This window comes from Lutra lutra, chromosome 15, assembly GCF_902655055.1.
Source record: "Lutra lutra chromosome 15, mLutLut1.2, whole genome shotgun sequence".
In the NCBI taxonomy this organism is placed as follows: Eukaryota; Metazoa; Chordata; class Mammalia; order Carnivora; family Mustelidae; genus Lutra; species Lutra lutra.
The window spans coordinates 44,697,903-44,718,162 of NC_062292.1; the positions used below are offsets into that span (position 1 = coordinate 44,697,903).

Here is a 20,260-nt window from a genome sequence, read left to right on the forward strand (position 1 = left end):
TGGGGTCGGCTTGAGGATTCTTCCTGCCCCCTCTTAGCTTCCTCTCTCAAATAAATAAATAAATTTTGATTTTTTTTTTTTTTTTTTTAAGTCCAAAGCCAGGGCAGTCACAATCCCACAGCTCTGTTCTCAGCCTTTCCTTGGGTCTCTTAAAAACACTCTGCAGGAAATGCTTGTTTTTCTTTTTGTCCAAAGTCCAGCTGAGTGGCTGGAGGGGCATCCTGTCTGAAATATGGAAACTTCTCTAGGGAAGGGCCACAACAATATTCATGTCCCAAACAATTATACCAAGACGTAGCATCCAAATAACAGGATATAGTTATTTTTTGTATAATTATATTTCTAATCACATAAATATTTCCCTCTTTTTAAAAATCTTTAATTGCTTTCCCTTTTTTTATGGATAGAGACATAGAGAGGAATTAATTATATTTCAATTTCTTCCTTAATTAGTTTCAGCCCTATAATGGTCACCACTTACGAGAGAAAATCCAGAACGGCCAGCAATGCTTGAAAAAGCAGGTAAATCCTGAGTCAGCACACAGAAAAAGAAAACATATTCAATTTCCCACAACAGTCACATTTCCAAGTGGTATTTGGAATGTCATGTACTGAATTAGTATTAGGCAATTGATACCAGTAAATTAATAGATAGAATAACATTTACCTTCATTTTTAAAGAAGGTATTTAAAAAATAGGGGTACCTGGGTGGCTCAGTTGGTTAAGCATCTGCCTTTGGCTCAGGTCATGATCCTAGAGTCCCAGGATCGAGTTCTGCATCAGGCTCCTTGCTTAGCGGGGAGCCCTCTTCTCCCTCTCCCTCTGCCTGCTGCTCTGCCTACTTATGCTTTCTCTGTCAAATAAAGAAATAAAATCTTTAAAAAAAAATTAGATAATAAATAAATAATAAAGTCTCCATTTCCCTAATACTCTTAAATTATCAGCATAAAGTAGTACTTTAATAGACTCACATTAAAAGCCAATAACCACCATGAATACAAGACTTATTTTACCTTTATTTGTGACTCTGCAGAGGTTTAAACCAGTAAATAAAAATCAATTTTCTTTTCACATAAAGGAAATTTGCTATTCCACTCTTATCTTCAGAATCATTGTAATAAAAACCTATTTGAAAAGGGTAATACAAAAGAGAACTTCAAGGTCTTAAAACACTGTGCAAAAGTTAGTAACTGGGGCGCCTGGGTGGCTCAGTCGTTGAGTGTCTGCCTTCAGCTCGGGTCATGATCCCAGGGTCCTGGAATCGAGCCCTGCATCAGGCTCCCTGCTCAGTGGGAAGCCTGTTTCTCTCTCTCCCTTTCCCACTCCCCCTGCTTGTGTTCCCTCTGTCAAATAATAAATAAAATCTTAAAAAAAAAAAAAAAAGTAACTGGCATTAAAAACAGACCAACCAACCAACCACTGAAGGCCTGGCTCCTATTTTCCTTCTCATATTTCGCTTCTGATCATTTGCTTAGGAGAGTAGTTTCCAAAGTCTGGGGTGTATCAGAATCACCTGGAGAGCAAAGAGAGCAGAGGGAAACCCAGGGTCATTAACACAAGGAATGCCTGGGTCTCTGCATCTTTCCTAAATTCTCCAGCAATGTCTTCCAAATCAGGCTGGTCAAATGACCCGGGTAGGTTTGAAAAACAACCACAGTTATATTCCCACACCATGCCCCTGGAAATTTTGATTCAGTAGGCTTGAGTTTTGGACCCAGAAATCTTAAAATGTACACATTTGATTTTTTAAAAATTTGAACAAACTTCCCAGGTGGTTCTGATAGTCTGATTCGGGAACCACTTATTTAGGACAATGTATTTAAAATAAGTGTCTTTCAAAGAACTCTAGGACTCTGAGTTCACGAAGAATATTCATAACTTTGGGTGGGTTATAAATCACCATTCTGTGAGAATTCAACAAATGAAGCTGTCTAGAAGTGATTTGATACTAAAAACCCTACCCGATTTAGCACTTAAATTGCTTAATGATTTTCTGTCTGTCTACTCTCCCCACTCAGGCAAAGGTCTGCACATAAAATGCGTTTCCTATGGCTGGTAAGTGGTAGGCACCAACGTGCTCAGAAGGAAGTGGCCCTGCAGGATTTTGTCCTGTTAACCTCTCCCTCTTCCATTCAGACTCCCAGGGCTGTAAAGAACAGATCTATTTCAGGGCAGCACTGCCCAGCAATGTCACCTGCAGCCTTAGGCATCAAGACATCAACCCTGAAACCTTGTGAACCCTGCTCCCACCCCACTGGTAGGGAGATACTAGAAAACCCTAATGGGACAATTGTTTCTTTGGGGGAAAGAAAGGCTCTCATCACACACCACAGACAGTTTAAAAGCTTGACTATTCTTGAAGCCAAGACAAGAGAAAGACAAGCCAAAGACTTTAGATGCTTCAACAATGGTGTGACTTTTGGGTTACCTCCTGTGACCCAGGACCCACGGATATCCAGCCCCACTCCTTGCCTGTCTCGGAATCAAGAGGTTTCAATTCAAAGTCCAAGACAGAAAGAATCTGAAAGCAATAACTACACTGAATTTGGAAAATGCCCTTTGTTCTCATTTTCCTCGAAATCTGAAGTCAGAGAAGACTGAGATACCCACATACATCAAATGGAAAAAGAAATGCAAAAACAGGTGGGAATTAGGATCCTTAAACCACAGGTGCTGATCTCTAGTGCTCCCCACAAAACCCTAGATCACAAATTGAGGGATGAGGTGATCTTTACACGGAAGGTACTGAGCCCCGGGAGCCAGCAGCAAACAGGAGCTGGCGGACACATGCAGAAACACACACGAGTCCCAGGTCTTTCCCTAGTGACGATGGTTCTCCTTCTGGACAGCTTGCAGGAGACAGTTCAAATGTGCTTAACAAGATTGCTGGGTGGGCATCTGAAGGGAAGAGATGGAAACATAGGAAGGAAAACAAGCCAGACGCTATTAGCAGCAGGCCCAGCTGGAGGCGGGCTTGGTCTGTAGATTGATATAGTCCCCTTGGGTGGATAAAGACATATCTTCTCTGGAATTGCTCATCATCTTCTCAATGAGGACTCTAAAAAACAAGGAAAACAGACAGAAGACGGATTAAATGGATAGAACAACGGGAGAAATGACAGACCTTGTCGGTCTTATCACCAGACGGCAGGCAGTCAAGCCATGAGGTTTAAACACCCCTCTGTCCCCCGTTGTCTCAGGGGATAGGAGAGCATCCTTGACCTTCAGAAGCTGACATTCCAGTGGCTCAGTCTGCTCTGGTTTGCTCAGGAAAAGGAAAGGAGGTCCTGGGGCGCGGCAGCAGAAGGCAGAATCTGCGCGCCCAACCCCAGAACAACACGAGCTACTCACCTCATGGCCTCATTAATATTTTTGTTCTCCTTGACTGATGTTTCTGTCCAGCCTGTGAAACCATTCTCTTTACTGAACCGGTCAACCTGGTCTCTGCTCACTGCCCAAGGGGACAGGTCACACTGGCAAAGAGAGTACATAAAAGGCAACACCATAAACTTCCGGGGAAGAGGAACACTGCTCAGATGCTTCTGGATGCAAAACCTTTCCGCCAGTGGCTGAGAACACCGGCATCTAAAATCTGGCCAACATTCTTCCCAAAGAAAGTCCCAGCATCCCTTGAAAGAAGGTAGAGATGATTTTGCCAACTTGAGAAGGGGAAATGGATGCCCGGAATCGGAGAGCCTTTTAGACATGCTTACTCTCCCACCGCAGAGAGAGGCCAGGGCCTATTTTCCTAGATTGACCACATACTTTGTTGGCCAAGAGCAGGCAGGGCACTGGCTCTCCGTTAGGCAGGGTGAGCTTGCTGTCCAAGTCCTGTTTCCATCTCTGGCTATTGCTGAAGGTCGTGGCGTTGGTAACGTCAAACATAATAACGCAGGCTGACGCATCCCGATAGTACAGTCGAGTCATGGAGGTGAAACGCTCCTGCCCTGGGAAGAAAGGAGGGAGCCCCTGAGCAGGTAAAACTGAGAACCAGTCTCAGAACCCCCTCCGACACCCTGCCCTTTCTACCTTCCTTGTCGGGGAGGGCAGTATGTGCTGTGGCTGAGTCCAGACCGCCCAAGTCCAAGTCCCTGCTCTGTCATTTACTATCTGTATGACTTTGGGCAAGGGAAGCTTCCAGTGCTTCAGACTTCTCATCTGTACAGTGGGGATAGAGGCAGTAGCTTTCCTCTCAAGGTTGTGGTGAGGATTAACAAGTCACTGAATCTCAAATGCTCAGGAAAGTGCTTGGCACATAGTAAAAAAGTCACCTATTGTTATTATTGTTTCTATTTTCTGGGGGTCTTCTTTCTCCCCAAGGTCAGCTGAAACGCCGGAAAAAGCACCCTCCCTCGGCTCTGAGAGCACCCACCTATGGTCTGGACCGCCTTGCCAGCCATTCCACCCACAGAGAGACGGCTCGACATTTATTCAGGGCAAAACATCTACAGAAAATATCTACAAACACTCTCCATCCGCCACAACTCAACCATTCCAGCTCCAGAAAAACACCTTCTGGTTGTGGGACGCCTGGGTGGCTCAGTCCATTAAGCATCCGCCTTCAGCTCGGGTCATGACCCCAGGATTCCCCCCCCCCCCCCCCCCCCCCCCCCCCCCCGCATCGGGCTCCCTGCCCAGTGGGGAGTCTGCTTCTCTCTGCCCCTTCACCTCTCTCCCACTCATGCGCTCTCTCGCTCTCTCTCTCAAACAAATAAATAAAATCTTAAAAACAAAACAGAACAAAAAACCTTCTGGTTTTGCTACCCTCTTTTTCTGAGAGCTCGCTGATTAAACCAAAATGTCTTCCCCGGTTCCCATCCCGTCTCCCCAGCCCACCTGCAATATCCCACAGCTGGAGCCGCACCATCTCGGAGTCAGACCACTGGAGAACCTTCAGAGCAAAATCCACTGAAAATACATGTACAATTGAATAAACTTTACCTTTAAAAAAATCCGTGAATAAACTCAGATCAAATAGGTGGTTACGACCCTAGAGACATACAACTCTGATCCCATGTATCGATTTATTTTTAGGCTCTCAATGGGTTGAGATGAACCCACACAAAGGCTTTTAAGAGTGGAACAGACAATTCTCTCTTTTTAAAACATTGTTATATTTAAAGTGAACTCTACCTCCAGCCTGGGATTTGAACTTATGACCCCAAGATCAAGATTTGCATGGTCTTCTGACTGAGGCGGTCAGGTGTCTCCAGGGACCACTAGCACAGATAACTCATTACCACTCTCTGAAGGGGTCCTCAGCTTTTACTCTCTCAACAGACTAATGTATGTGATACTACTGTCCCTCAGGCTAGGTTTAGGAGGTATGGAAGCAATTATGAAAACAACTTCTGATCTCAAGTGAAACAGTTTCTGGAAGGTCTAGGGGGGTTTTCTGGGGGACGGGATGATAGGGCAAAAGGGGAAAATGAGGTAAGTGTGGTGGCTTTTGTATCTTCCACATTCAATTTAACTGTTGGTTTCTAATCCAATTGTATTATGAGAAAAACACTGGGGGAATTCTACACCCTCCACAAGGCTGTAGGGATTACTCTGGGTGGGAATAGGGTCAAGGGAACAGGTCCCAGAGGATTCCAAGGAAGAAGACACCCTATGGAAGGTGCCTGAGAGCTGTGCTCCAATGCTGAGACTCCAGAAGCTAAGCCTGAAAGAGTATGCCACAGGGACAATCTTTTGAGGAGAGAAACAGAGGAACTTCCCAGAATTGGAAACACATTTTTCCATATCTGTGACAGAAATGAAAGCTAGGGGAAATTTAGAATAAACACGGAAAAAAAAAATTAGCCAGAGCCATTATTCTTTACTAAAGGAAAACTAGAGCCATTGCTAAAAGCTAATTCGTGCAACACTTTTAACCAAACCCATGAAATAAGAGCCCTTCTATTATTTAGGAGTTTGGGGCAGAATGGTAGGGAAATCCTAGATGTTGCTGGATGTCCTCAAGGAGGATGTTTTCATTGCAATGTTCATGCTTGTTAATTTTTTAGTTCCCTAAGTAACCATCTTCAAAATTTACATTAGTGTAGGTTTTTTTCCTTTAAAAAGGTTCTCTTAATGTTTGTTAACTCTCCCCTTTTGCCAACTCTTCCCAACTAAAGACCTTAACAAAAAGTCAGTTCTACTTCTGGGAAAGACAAAAAGTTGAGCCCAAGGCCATCCCTAGAAAGAAATGAATGAACTTGGTGTTCCCTTCCTTCCCGCTGCACGCCCCCCGCCCCGCCCCGCAGCTTGAGAGAAAGGGCGGTGGGAAGACAGGTCGGATACCTTGAATAATTTCTAGCTGTCTTTATTTTAAGCAATCCATGGACAAAAATACACACAGCTCATCAGCCTTGGTGAGCATCAGAGATAGTGTGGCTCAGGGGCTCTCCCACGCAGGCATCCCCCAAACAAAGGGAGGCTCCTTAAGGCCGGACGACACCTTCCTGTTCCTTCATCAGCTACCTGTGAGATATGGGTCGAGGGCCCCAGCTGGCACGGTACTAGGCCTCCCCGAGGGGGTCCCAGCGGCCTCGGCTGATCGCAAAGATTTGCGGGTGACCGCTCGGGAGGCTACGGGAGACCTGAGTTCACGGTGTCCCCGAGAAACGAACCACTGCGTATTTCCTCAACCTCCCTACCCCATTCCTCCTCTTCACACCTTCGCCCAGTCCCTCTCCAGGCGGTCAGCTCCGACTGCGTGAACCTCATCGGGGAAACCCAAGAGAAACGTGCAAATCGAACACCGGCAAGTACTCCCTCCAGGCTCCCGGACACCTACTTCCTGAGCCGAGTAAGGACCCAAGGCCACCGAGCACCCGGCGGGCTCCTCACCCGCGGGGGTCCACCCCGCCCCCGCGGCGACGTCTCACCTCCCACCGTGGACTTGTAGTGTTTGCTGAAGCTGTCCTGCGAGTACCGCTGCACGAGCGACGTCTTGCCCACCGCGGCGTCCCCCACCACCAGCACTTTGAACAGGTGATCTCTGCCGCCCATGGCTGGCGGGCCGGACGGGTGAAGGAGGCAGCCGGGTGGGTGGATGGGGAGGTGTGTGTGGAGGGAGTCGTCTGTTTTAACCCCTTCGGCTCCCCTACAAACTGAAGTTCGGCATTGCAGCCCACCGCCGGTTGGAGCTGCTCTGACGAGAAAAAAGAAAGGGAAACTTCGCACTCAGCCTTTACGCGCTTCCTCCCCGCGCGGCCTCAGCCTGGGTGGGGCCCAGGGACCGAGCTCCGAGCCCCGGGACTGTTTGCACCGTCTCCCCCACCCCGCCCGGCTGCCGAGAAACCGGACCCGACGCGGCGGTGCCTCGCCCACCGGGACTTCCCCGGAGTGGTGCCCGGGGCGACTGAAGCCGGGGCCAGGTCATTTCACAGTCGGGGTCAGGTGATGGGGTCTTCCCCGCCCGACACAAACCAAATTCGGGGGAAAGAACGGCTCACGCTTGGATTCCCGAGACCCTGGACCGCCTCAGGCTGCGCGGTCCCAGTTCTCCGCACGCGTCACGAGCCGGGCAGCTTGGAGCACTACGTTTCCCAGGTTACCACGCGGCGAAGAGACCTAGAAGAGTGCAGAAACTCGCCGCGAGGCCACCTGGGAAATGTAGTTTATGAACGCCCCCAAAAATCTACACCTAATTTCAAGGCTTTCAAACTCCTTCGACGGTTCGAAATCTTATTTTAAAGTCATTCTGTTATAGAAGGATCCTTTGGAGGCTCTTTGTTCCACATGATTTCACCTGCCTGAATCCTTCTCCAGATTGATTTCTCATGATCTTTAAAGGTTTTATAGAACTGAGGCGTCTGGGTGGATTAGTTGGTTGGGCCATTGCCTTTGGCTCTGGTGGTGATCCCGGTTGGTCACCCCGGAGTCGTGGGATCGAGTCCCTTGTTGGGCTCCCTGCTCTGTCCTCTGACCTTCTCCCCTCTCAGGCTCTCTCTCACTCTTTCTCTCTCTCTTTCAAATAAATAAATAAAATCTTTTTTTTAAAAATAAAGGTTTTATGGAACTAAGATTAAAAATTATTCCATAGGTTCCATAAATTATTCTACTAATAGAAACTCAAGCCTCATCCTTAATGCTCCTAGTGAAGTCCATTTGCTATTACTTTAATATATTTATTTATATATCTTTAAATTTATTTATATATTTATATTATTTGTATATTTATATATTTATTTATGTATTTTTAAATTTATATTTACTTTAATTACTTTAAGATAGACAAGCCCAGGATCCTATGAATATTAAGGTTAGCTCTTTTACTTGCCATATGATCCAGTATCAGTCAGGTTTGGGAACATTTGATCAAGAGACTGACCCTTAGGAAACCTCATGCCATTAAATGTCAGTTATTACCATTTGATAACTGGCCACAGCAGTAAAGGTAGAAAACAAAAGACAGTTCCTCATTCTCACTTCCACCATTCCTAGCCTATCATTTGAGCTGGATGGAAGTCGATTAGAGCACACTGGGAGACCTCCTCCATCTGTTGTTGCTGTTGCTCATAAATAATGATTAACCTACAGTTTTGCAATGACTTAAATTTTTCAGCCCATAATTTTTCTGACCTGTCCCATCGTTAGTTAAAGAGTTAAGGGGGCATGAGTTTCATGGCAAGCAAAATAGCTCTGTTCTCTGGGCTGATGGCCCAGAGGAGAAGAGAAAACCACAAGGCTATGGGAAACACAGCTCTGCCCAGGTCTCTTGATAGAGAGGCTCTCACTTATACCCTGGGAGGAAAGAACATTGGCATGGTTCTCAAGGTATTTAGCCCAAAATGTTTGTAACCCAGGTATGGGAGGTCAAGCTGGCTACCTATCTTTCCAGATGTCTGAGACCCCTTTCCAGCGTCTCTTCTCAGTTCCCATTGGCTTAGACATTAACTACTCTTTGACATTTATTTCTCACATGGCTTTCTTGTTCATCCTCCTATCTCTCTGATGATAATCACCTTTTTCTTTTATGGTTTATTTTCTATCCCATGGCCCCCAAAAGGGGCTATTTTCTAAGTCTTGGCTCTTAATCCCTGAGTTAATCATTCTTTAAACTCTCTCTCTTTTTTTTCTTAAAGATTTATTTACTTATTTGAGAGGGAGAAAGGAGAGTGTGCACACTAGCAGGAGGCGCAGGGGGAGAGGGAGAGAGAATCTCAAGCAGACTTCACAGTGGAGCCCGAGGTGGGGCTCAATCTCACGACCCTGAGATCAGGATCTGAGCTGAAATCAAAAGTCAGACACTCAACCGCCTATGCCACCCAGGTGCCCCTCATTCCTTAAACTCTTTAATGAAGGGGCACCTGGGTGGCTCAGTGGGTTAAAGCCTCTGCTTTTGGCTCAGGTCATGATCCCAGGGTCCTAGGATTGAGCCCCACGTCGGGCTCTCTGCTAAGCAGGGAGCCTGCTTCGTCCTCTCTCTCTGCCTGCCTCTCTGCCTACTTGTGATCTCTGTCTGGCAAATAAATAATAAAATCTTTAAAAAATAAAAAAATAGATAAATTCTTTAATGAATTGTCCTTGGCTTCATCTCTCGAACTCTCTTTTTTAAAGATTTTATTTATTTATTTATTTATTATTTGACAGAGAGAGAGATCACAAGTAGGCAGAGAGACAGGCAGAGAGAGAGGGAGGAAGCAGGCTCCCCGCTGATCAGAGAGCCTGATGCAGGGCTCGATCCAGGACCCCGAGATCATGACCTCAGCCAAAGGCAGAGGCTTAACCCACAGAGCCACCCAGGCGCCCTGGCTTCATATATCTCTTAGTCTTGATTTTATTTATATTTTTTATCTCCAATCGGTTATGTTCAACTGCCATGAAGGTACCTCTACTTGGATGTCCTTTCATAGCTTCCCTCTTACTACAGCTTCATGAAAACAGCTCCTTTTCTCAGGTTCCCCATTTTTGTCACTGATCTCATTGTTTCTTCCTTCCGCTCAGGCTTTGAACCTCGAGCATTTAAAAATTTTTATTTTATTGTGGCAGGAATGCTTAACATAAGACCTATTCTCTTAACAAAATTTTAAATGTGTAACGCCATTCAAAAATTACAAATGTGTAAGTGTGCCATAGAGGTACTGTGTCTTACAGCAGATCTCTAGAACTTACTCATCTTGCTTAACTGAAACTTAGGCCCATTGATTAGTAACTCCCAATTCCTCCCTCCCCCATTTTTTTGGCAACCACTATTCCACCCTTTGATTCTATAAATTTGTCTGTTTTATTTTTATTTATTTATTTTTAAAAGATTTTATTTATTTATTTCAGAGAGAGAGCACAGAGGGAGAGTGGGAGGCAGAAGAAGACTCCTTGCTGAGCAGGGAGCCTGAAGCCATGCATGATCCCAGGACCCTGAGATCATAACTTGAGCCAAAGGCAGACATTTAACCAACTGAGTTCCCCAGGTGCCCCATATTTTTATTTTTATTTTTTAAAAGATGTATTTATCTAGAAAGAGAGAGCGGGCATGCGCATGTGTGCTCGCACACAGTGTAGGGTGGTTGGGCAGAAGAAGAGAGAGAATCTCAAGCAGACTCCCCGTTGAGCTCTCCGGGGACCGAGACCCAATGGGGACTCCATCCCGCCACCTGAGATCATGACCTCAGCCAAACCGAGAACTGGATGCCCAGACACCCCTAAATTTGTCTATTTTAGATATCATATAAATGGAATCACGCAGTAGTTAGTAGTTATCTTTCTGTGATTTGGTCATTTCACTTAGCATAATGTCCTCAAGGTTCATTCACGTGGTTGCCTACTGCAGAATTTCCACTTTTATAGAAGGCTAAATGATATTCCACTGTAAGCATATACCCCTTTCCTTCATCTATTTGTCTATCAATGGACATTTAGGTTGCTTCCATGTCTTGGTTATTTGTGAATAGAGGTTAATGAACATGGTAGTGCTATGCTAATATCTCTTCAAGCTTCTGATTTCAATTCTCTTGCATAATTACCCAGAAGTGGGATTGCTGGATCATATGGTAGTTCTATGATTAATTTTTTGAGGAACTGCCATACCGTTTTTCCAGAATGGCTGCATCATTTTGCTTTCCCACCAATAGTGTGCAAGGGTTCCAGTTTCTCCACATTCTTGCCTACGGTTGTCTTTTTTTTTTTCCTTGGGTAATAGCGATCTTGACAGGTGTGAAATAATATCCCATTGAGGTTTGGATTGGTATTTCCCTAATGATGAGTGACAGTGAACATTCTTTTATCTACCTGTTGGCCATCTGCATGTCTTCTTTGGAGAAATGCCATTTTTTAATCATGTTATTAGTTTTGTTATTATTATTATTATTATTATTATTTTTTGCTATTGCAGGCCTCGAGCGTTATGAATACTTCCTTTTACACACATCACTTTATAGCCCCCTCCTTTTAAAAAAGCTGGTCACCACATCATCTGATTCTTCTTTCTTTCTTTCTTTTTTTTTTTTTAAGATTTTATTTATGTATTTGACAGACAGAAATCACAGGTAGGCAGAGGCGGGCAGAGAGAGAGGGGGAAGCAGGTTCCCCGCTGAGCAGAGAGCCTATTGTGGGGCTCCATCCCAGGACCCTGAGATCATGACCTGAGCCGAAGGCAGAGGCTTTAACCCACTGAGCCACCCAGGCACCCCTCTTTCTTTTCTTCTTCTTTTTTAAAAAAGATTTTATCTACTTATTTGACAGACATCACAAGTAGGCAGAGAGGCAGACAGAGAGAGAGGGGGTGGGGAAGCAGGCTCCCCGCTGAGCAGAGAGCCCGATGCGATGCGGGGCTCAATCCCAGGACCCTGAGATCATGACCTGAGCTGAAGGCAGAGGCTTAACCCACTGAGCCACCCAGGAGCCCCCTGATTCTTCTTTCAAAACATTTCTCCACCCACCCTTTTTGCTTCAAGTTAGGGTCCCTTTCCTGGTTTAGGCTTTCATTATCTCATCCCTCGATCATCTTCAATAACTTGTTCGTTGGTCTGCCTGATTCAAGTTTCTTTGTCTTCAGTTCATCCTACGTACTGGCCACGTTGATTTCCCTAAAACATCATTGTTCCTTCAACTGTCTAGCAAGTATCCAAAGATTTAGCAACCTCCCTGAGCTGGTATCCAACACCCTCTACCCTGCCACCCTCCCTGACCAACTTTATCTCACCTGATCTCAAATGGGAATTTCCCCCTTCAACAAGGTCAGGTTCCTTATACTCTTTAAAAGCCCTATTTCATTTCTGACTTTGCACCTTTGCCCAGGGCGCCTTACCTATCAGAATACCCTGCAGGCTTCTCTTCACAAACCTCTCTTACCTCACTTCAAGTTCTCAATCTTCTGTGTGCACAGGAATCACCCAGGGCACTTGTTAAATATGGACATTCTGATCCAGGGAAAATTTTTTTGTTTGGTACCAACGTGATTCTTAGACCAGATTCCACTTTGAGAAATGCTGTTAAGACCTGACTTTAGTGTCAACTCACCGTGAACATTTCCTTTATCACTGTAGCCCTCAACACCTGTAGCTTTTACAATCGGCTTGACTTGTAGTCACTTATGTGACCAATTTATAATAATCTAACTTAAAAGCAACCAGCATGTTGCAAAGTAAACAAAGACTTCAAATACAAAATTTTGGTTTTGGGTCCTGTTGTCTGTGAGAAGAACTTCCCGAAGTTTCCCAAATCGGAAAGGTGAGGACCAAAGATTTAAGAGGGAAGATTAGCAAGTTCCTGGTGTCTCCCCACCCCCCATCACAGTTTCTCTCCTCCCTTTGTTGGGGGCCAGGTATATTTCTTCCATAGTAAGTTGCTGTTTCCCAGAGAGGCAGTTATAAATAAGAGGGAGGGAAAGCCCATGCAGAGTGCCAAGCAACTGATTTGCATATGCATGTTTGGAACACAGTTGTTTGCAAGCTGGGGCAAGTGGTAAGCCTTGCTTTGTTACTATCACACTTCCTAGGGCTGTCTGCCTCCCTCCATTTTACGTTTGATTTCTCACTTTTTATTCTGAAAATGTTCAAACCCACAGGAAATTTGAAAGAGGAGTACAATGCATACCAGTATGTCTTTGAGCTGGATTTCAATGACTAACATTGTGCCCCATCTGCTTTGTCTCTTTGTGTGTAGGAAATCATTTGAAAATAAGTAGTATACACTTCATCCCTAAATACTTCAGCACATAGCTCCTAATAATGAAATTTGCTTACAAAATCCAAATACCATGATCACACCTAAGAAAAGTAACCTCAGTTGAGGAGTATCTGAACCTTTACATGTTTCTATAGCATTGAAATATTTTTTCTTGCCTTTGATCTAGAATATTAAGTTCATGCATTGTGTTTAGTTCTTTTATTTCTTTCATTTTTTTAAAAAAGATTTTTAAATTTATTTGTCAGAGAGAGAGAGCACAAGCAGGGGGAGCAGCCCACAGAGGGAGAAGCAGGCTCCCCACTGAGCAAGGAGCCTGATGCTGATCTCAGGACCCTGGGATCATGACCCAAGCTGAAGGCAGACACTTAACCACTGAACAACCCAGGCACCCATCTTTCATCTTATTTTAATGTAGAACTATGCTGTGTCCAGTACAGAACCCAGTAGCCACGTGTGGTTATTTATATTTAAATTAATTAAAATTAAATACATTTAAAAATCAGCTCATCAGTCATCCTGGGCACATTCCAAGGTGCTCAGGGGCCACACGGGTGCGACTGGTGAACAGTCCAGATGTGACCGTTTCCACCATCTGTCAGATAACATCAGTCTGTAATCTTCTTTTGCTTTTGATAACACTGACTTTCTTTCTAACGAGTCCAGGCCATTGTCTTGTAGACAGTCTCACAGTCTGGATTGTCTGTTTTTTTCAGTGTTAGTTTCTGGAAGGCCATGTTTTAGCCAGAGCCCTACACAGAGGATGTGTTCCATCTCTAATTGCAGGAGCCTGCTAGTGACACCTACGGTATGAGTCGGTAAGTACTTATAGAAGTGGTGACCCAGCACTGGGCAGTCACCGGAGGGCTCAGGAGCTTGACTTCAAATAGAAGAGCAAAGGGTAGGGGCGCCGGCGTGGCTCAGTAGGTTAAGCCTCTGCCTGTGGCTCAGGTGGGGATCCCAAGGTCCTGAGATCGAGTTCCACATCGTGCTTCCCTGGGCTCCTTGTTTGTGGCGAGGCTGCTGCTCCCCCTGCTTGTCCTCTCTCTTTCTCTATGACAAATAAATAACATCTTAAAAAAAAAAAAAGAAGAGTGAAGGGTTTATATGGTCTCCAGAGCCTCTATCACTGTGCCAGGATAGGGAGGAAAATGCTTTGTGACATGAAATGCAGACAGAAGTGACAGAGCAAGCAGCCCAGCAGCACAGGGGAGAGGAGGCACAGACCCAGGAAGGGGGAGGTCATGGGGCTCTGGCTGTCCCTGGGCCCCAAACTCCATGCTCCTTTAAATAATCATAACTGTGGGGGCACTTGGGTGGCTCAGTTAGGTAAGCGGCCAGCTCTTGATTTCAGCTCAGGCCCTGATCTGGGGGGAGGGTCCTGGGATTGAGCCCCACATAGGGCTCCGTGCTCAGCGGGGAGTCTGCTTGAGGATTCTTCCCCTCTAGCTCTAGCCTTCCCCCTGCTCATGCATGCACTCTCTTGCTCTCAAATAAAGAAATAAATCTTAAAAAGAAATAAATAATCATAACTTTTTGGTAACTGCTTTGGGCACAGGAAGCAGCTTGGTGAGATGCCTGTGACCCAGCTAAGCATTCAGCCGGAAGGCTTCACAGCAAGGTCCCCTAGGGAACCCTCTAGAGAGAGGCTGGCAAGAGCAACTACCGCTCACTCCACAGGCTTGTGCCCTGAGTCGGGTTAACTTTGCCCTTGGGAGCATCAAGGGAAAACACCGAACTCTAGTTTTTACAGTTTTGTTGCCACATTATCTCCTTGGAAGGATCCCCTCCCATCCACCCCAAATAAGGACCAGGGAAAGAAGACAGAAAAAGGGCAGAAGCTAGAGGGGAAATTTTGGTTTAAAGAACTGAGGGTATGGTCTCAACTGTCCATGTGGGAAGTCGCGTCTGTAAAATGAAGGTGTTCTCTTCCAACACGGATGATTCTGCTCTAATTTTCTGTGTCCTTTTAGCTCTGCAAGAGGGGAGGAAGACAGAGATCATTGTACCTATAGACCATCCTTATTGTACACCGACAATCCCTTGCCCCTCCACCAAGACCTGGAAATACCATTGTCTCCCTAGCTCTTGGAGTTGAACTCTAACATGAACATTAATGAGAAGTCCCCAGGCAGGAGACTGACGAAAGTACACACAGATCTAAAGAAGGAATGCGTTGATCTATAGAGAAATCGGTCAACCTCAGAGGCAGGGAGAGGAGACTCGGGGAGTATACCAGTCACACCTCTTCCGGCTCTGTCTGGTAGACACCAGAATCTTCAGGGGGTATCTGGCTGGCTGTCAGGTATCCTTATCGTGGGGACTCATGGAGCTGAATAACAAGACCCGGTACCTTTCTATCTTCAAGTTATAAAATTAACTTCTCTGTTAGGATTCTAAACTCTCTGGGTACCTCCTGACTGCCTACCTCCCCACGTAGCTTGCTGTAGGGAGCGAATGTGCTGGGGAGGCTGATGTGTCTTTTGTGTCCATTTGGTCTTAAGCTCAGGCCTGAAGGAGTCTGTGTGGGTCCAAGTCAGCCTCCCTGAGATGATTTCTGGATGGGAGCGAGTTTCTGAGCCTCTGAGGATGAAGCCAGGCTCGGGGGCAGGGTCTGTTCGCCCAGTGGAGACCTATCTGTGAAGACAGCGGGCCCCCTCCCTGCACAGCTCTGTCCAACTTCAGCTGCACTTGTGTCCCTGATGGGTAATATCCAGGACGGATATGGGTCTGCTAACTTCTGGATTCACTAGTTCCTTCCTATCACCCCAAACTCTGTATTCTGAGTATTTCTCTTTTTGTTTTGCTCTACCACCAAGTCAATCAACATTATATAGTAATAATAAAAGCTTCTGCTTATTGAATCTTCCATGTGTCCAATGGCCCCACAAAGAAGGCATTGTTGTCCTAATCCATAAATGGGACAACTGGGGGATCAGAAGAGGTGAATTATGGCCACCAGCTGAAAGAGGTGAGATTCAAATCTATGTCTGTCTACCTCTAAAATTTGTGCTTAAATGTTATTATTATTATTATTTTAAATATCTTATTTATTTTTAAAGAGAGAGAGAGAGCACATGAGCAGAGGAAGGGGCAGAGGGAGAAGCAGACTCCCCGCTGAGTGGGGAGCCTGATGTGGGACTCCATCCCAGGACCCTGGGATCATGACCTGAGCCAAAGCAGATGCTTAACCGACCAAGCCACCCAGGCACCCTACTTAATATTATTTTAACAATTAAGCCCCATGAGATTAGGAGTTTTCTAAGTCTCCTCATTCTGAAAGTGGACATGGGGATTCTTACTTATTGAGGTCAAAGAATAAGAATCTGTCTTGACTGGAGAAGCAGCTTAGTGATCGTGCCTGGTGAGAGCAGGAGAATTCCAGTGCTGCCCTAGGGCATCCCAGGGGATTCTGACTGCCATCTTTGACCCTGATACAGGAAGGAAATAACCCAGATTCTACAAGATGCCTTGTCCTGTCCTCCACAGCTCCACAGTTACCAGGGAGAAGGATCAGTAGCTGCTGTGCTCCAAGCTTGGGAGTGGCTCCCCCGAGAGCACCTCAGGCCTAGGGGACATTCCTCCACCCCAACCTCCCTGAACCTAGATGGAAGGATGGTTCAGATTTTGGCCTGGCAATCAGATCTTAGTAAATATTTCATATTTGACAGGGCATTTATTCTTTCGAAGCTTTAGTTTCTCTTTCTACAGATTTCTTTCTTTTTTATTTTATATATATTTTTTAATTTAAATTCAAGTTAGTTAACATACAGTGTAGTATTGGTTTCAGAAGCAGAATTTGGTGATTCATTACTTACATTCAACACCCAGGGCTCATTCCAACAAGTGCCTTCCTTAATGCCTATCCCCAAGTTACCCCATCCCCCCACCCACTCCCCTCCAGCCCTCAGTCTGTTTCCATAGTTAAGAGTCTTTTATGGTTTGCCTTCCTCTCTGTTTTTATCTTATTTTATTTTTCCTTCCCTTCCCCTATGTTCATGTTTTGTTTCTTAAATTCCACATATGAGTGAAATTACATGATATTTGTCTTTCTCTGACTGACTTATTTTGTTTCTTCCCACAGGTTTCTAACTCCTAAAAACCAAACACTTCGTTTCTGAATAACTTGTGAGGTAGTCAACAACTTGGGTAATGTACTTGAAACTCACACATGTGACCGTCTGTGGCAGAGTGAAGGACAGAAAAACATGTGGTTGTCCCTGGCCGACCGCAGTTTGGAGCAATGTTCTCTATCTACTCGTTCAACATTCCTTTGATTCCTTTGAACTCCCTTTGATGGGAATTAAGAGAAAATCATTTCTATAATGTCCAAAATAAGGGATTTTTTTTTTTTTTGGCCAGGTTACTGAGTGTGACATCACATTTAAACTTATTTGGAGTTATTTTAAGTTTTTAAAAAAGGTCACCAATAGCTTGGCAGTATTAGTCACCATACTTAACTAAACATGAGTGTTGCCATAAAGTCTTTCAAATTATGGTTAAGAAAAACCTTTTCTGGCTGGCCAAACTGTTCTCACTTTTCTGCAATTTCTCTTTTCTTTCAATTTGTTTGTTTGCTTGTTTTTAATTTCCTAAAGCCAGTCATTTTCTTGAGAGCCACATGAAAAGATGTTTGTATCTAGATAATGTAATAAAATGCAGTATAATGTGGTCAGCGACCCGATACTGTCCATTAGTCAGTTTCTGGATTTTAGCTGGAGGAGAACGGATTTCAGGACACTGTCCACTGGCACTAGTGAATCTTGGGGCTGGTGTTGTTGCCTGTAATTATGTTGCAAAGATACCATCAAGGGTAGACTGGCACCTGGGAGGCCTGTTTTTAAATGTCCACTGGAAGATATTATCTATTTCAGTAGACAATTAACACTGTGCGGTAATGGAAGGTGTCTCATGGGCAAAATTGATATAACAGGTACCACATTTCTGATCATTTCAGCGATGCCTTTGTCTTCTCTATATAAGGCACCTTGGCCAGCTGTTTCATCTGGCTCCAGGCATGGTGGGAAGGCACTGGGCTGAGAGAAGCCTGGGTGTGAATATGTGACCTTGGGCAAGACACTTAACTCCGCTGAGACTCAGTTTCTCTCTTGTGAAAGGGCGATAACATCAATTTTGCAGAGTTATTAGAAATAATATTGAAGTTGCAAATGAGGCCATTATTATTTAAAAGTATACGGTATAGTACAATATACTGTGTATTAAAACATTATATAAATAATAATTAACAAGCAATTATCCTCTTTCTGTTAGCCCTTAATAAACCTTATTAACATATTGCTTCTTTGAAGAATTAGTTCGAGAGCCCAGGCCTGTTATAAAACACTGATTTCTGGACGCCTGGGTGGTTCAGTTGGTTAAATGACTGCTTTCAGCTCAGGTCATGATCCTGGGGTCCTGGGATCGAGTTCCACATCGGGCTCCCAGCTCCATGGGGAATCTGCTTCTCCCTCTGACCTCCCCTCTCATGCTCTCTCTCACTCTCTCTCTCTCCCAAATAAATAAATAAAATCTTTAAAAAAAAAACAACCAAAACTATACTGATTTCTTTCTCTCTCTTTTTTTTTTTACTTCTTTTCTTTTTTTTTTTTTTAAGATTTTATTTATTTATTTGACAGACAGAGATCACAAGCAGGCAGAGATGCAGGCAGAGAGAGAGGAGAAAGCAGGCTCCCCGCAGAGCAGAGAGCCCGATGTGGGGCTCAATCGCAGGACCCTGGGATCATGACCTGAGCTGAAGGCAGAGGCTTTAACCCACTGAGCCACCCAGGCGCCCCAACCATACTGATTTCTTAAATGTTCTCATGAAAAAAAAAAAAAAAAAGAAAGGAAAAGAAAAAAGAGGGGTGCCTGCATGGCTCAGTTGATTGGAGGTCTGTCTTGATCATAATTACAGCTTGGTCATGATCCTAGAGTCCTGGGATCGAGCCTCATGTTGGGTTCCCTGCTCCCTGGGGAGCCTGCTTTGCCTCCTGCCCCTCACCTCACTCGTGCTCTCCTCTCTCTAATAAATAAATAAATACAAAATAAATAAATTCATTCTTTAAAGAGAAAATAACGGTAAATATATGAAGTGAAGGGTGTGTTCATTAACACAATGCGGGGGGAGTCTTTTCTCAACGTATACGTGTATCAAATCATCACGTTCTATTTTAAATATTTTACAAATGTATTTGTCTATTGTACCTTCACAAAGCTGGGAAAAAAAGGCTGATGACTGAGATGAGTAATGCTCACATTTAGCATATGCTCAGCAAGGTTGTCACATGTCCTGTGGGGGAAGGGTCCTGGGTGGGCAGGGGTTCCCGGCAGAGGCTTTGGAGTCTGACAGACCTGGGGGCACCGCACGGGGCCTCTGCTCTTCCATATCTGCTGTCTCAGAAACACGGCTTTGTCACAAACGTGTGTCAGTGTGTGTCTCATGAGGCCACATTGTCACCCTCTGCCCTCAAACTCCAGCCACATGCGACTGCCCGTGGTTTCCCAAAGCTAGAGGCTCACTTCCCTGCCTGGCATATCGCTCCCTCTGCAAGACTGCTCTTGCTCGTCCCACTCTCTGCTAACTCCGATTCCCCTTGTCTTCCTCCCAGACTTCCCTGACCCTCGAAACTGGATTTCGTCTTTTCCATCCGCCGCTCCCGTAGCCACCCTCCGTGTACCCCTGTGGTCACCGTACTGACACTGCCTTGTCATTGACCCATCCCCCATCCTTTAAATAGTGACTAGTTAGTACCTTGGGGTTTAGTGCGTGCTAGGCACAGAGCCCAGTGCTTTATGCATCACCTCGCTGAAGTCTCCTAGCAATTATAGGAAAGAGGTATTAATGCAGATAAGGAAGGCCAGGCTCGGAGAGGGTCCAGGATTCCCTAAAATCAGGAATGCAAGCGGAAGATCTGGGATCTGAATCCGGGCTGTTCTGACTCCAAACCTCTTGCAGTCCATTGTCAATTTCTAAGGGCTTCCAGGGTTGAGCACAGGGAAGGCACGTTCTCAGTACTCGACAAATTAGAGCTGTTAATAATTTTGACCTGACCAGATGGTAAGACCCCACAGATGCTTGTGCCCCTCAGCATGGTACCCGAAGGAGGCGGGCTCCGTGTGGGGAAGGTGAGGACACTGCACTAGCTT

The 20,260-nt window shown here is 45.1% G+C and overlaps 1 protein-coding gene across 5 annotated transcripts; it reads right to left on the minus strand.

Moving 5' to 3' along the window:
- Positions 1-997: 997 nt before the first annotated feature.
- Positions 998-7,536, minus strand: RAB29 (RAB29, member RAS oncogene family). Of its 5 annotated transcripts, none has more exons than XM_047705365.1 (6): positions 7,418-7,536; positions 6,874-7,139; positions 4,838-4,909; positions 3,767-3,948; positions 3,353-3,474; positions 998-3,059 (listed from the first exon to the last, which is right to left on the minus strand). In XM_047705365.1, exons 2-6 carry the CDS (start codon positions 6,995-6,997, stop codon positions 2,948-2,950), a joined length of 612 nt encoding a protein of 203 aa, XP_047561321.1. In that variant the 5' UTR covers positions 6,998-7,139; positions 7,418-7,536; the 3' UTR covers positions 998-2,947. The 5 variants fall into 5 exon arrangements, with proteins under 5 accessions (XP_047561321.1, XP_047561322.1, XP_047561324.1 ...); XM_047705366.1 differs by having other exon boundaries at positions 6,874-7,134; positions 7,418-7,533; XM_047705368.1 differs by having other exon boundaries at positions 6,874-7,134; positions 7,444-7,520.
- Between the last annotated feature and the right edge of the window lie 12,724 nt (positions 7,537-20,260).

Coding starts and splice junctions, on each gene's coding strand:
- RAB29 (XM_047705365.1), bottom strand. CDS start 6,997: ATGGGCGGCAGAGATCACCTGTTCAAAGTGCTGGTGGTGGGGGACGCC. Junction 4,910..6,873: donor CTACAAGTCCACGGTGGGAG/GTGAGACGTCGC, acceptor ATGTATTTTCAG/TGGATTTTGCTCTGAAGGTT. Junction 3,060..3,352: donor AATATTAATGAGGCCATGAG/GTGAGTAGCTCG, acceptor CTTGTTTTTTAG/AGTCCTCATTGAGAAGATGA.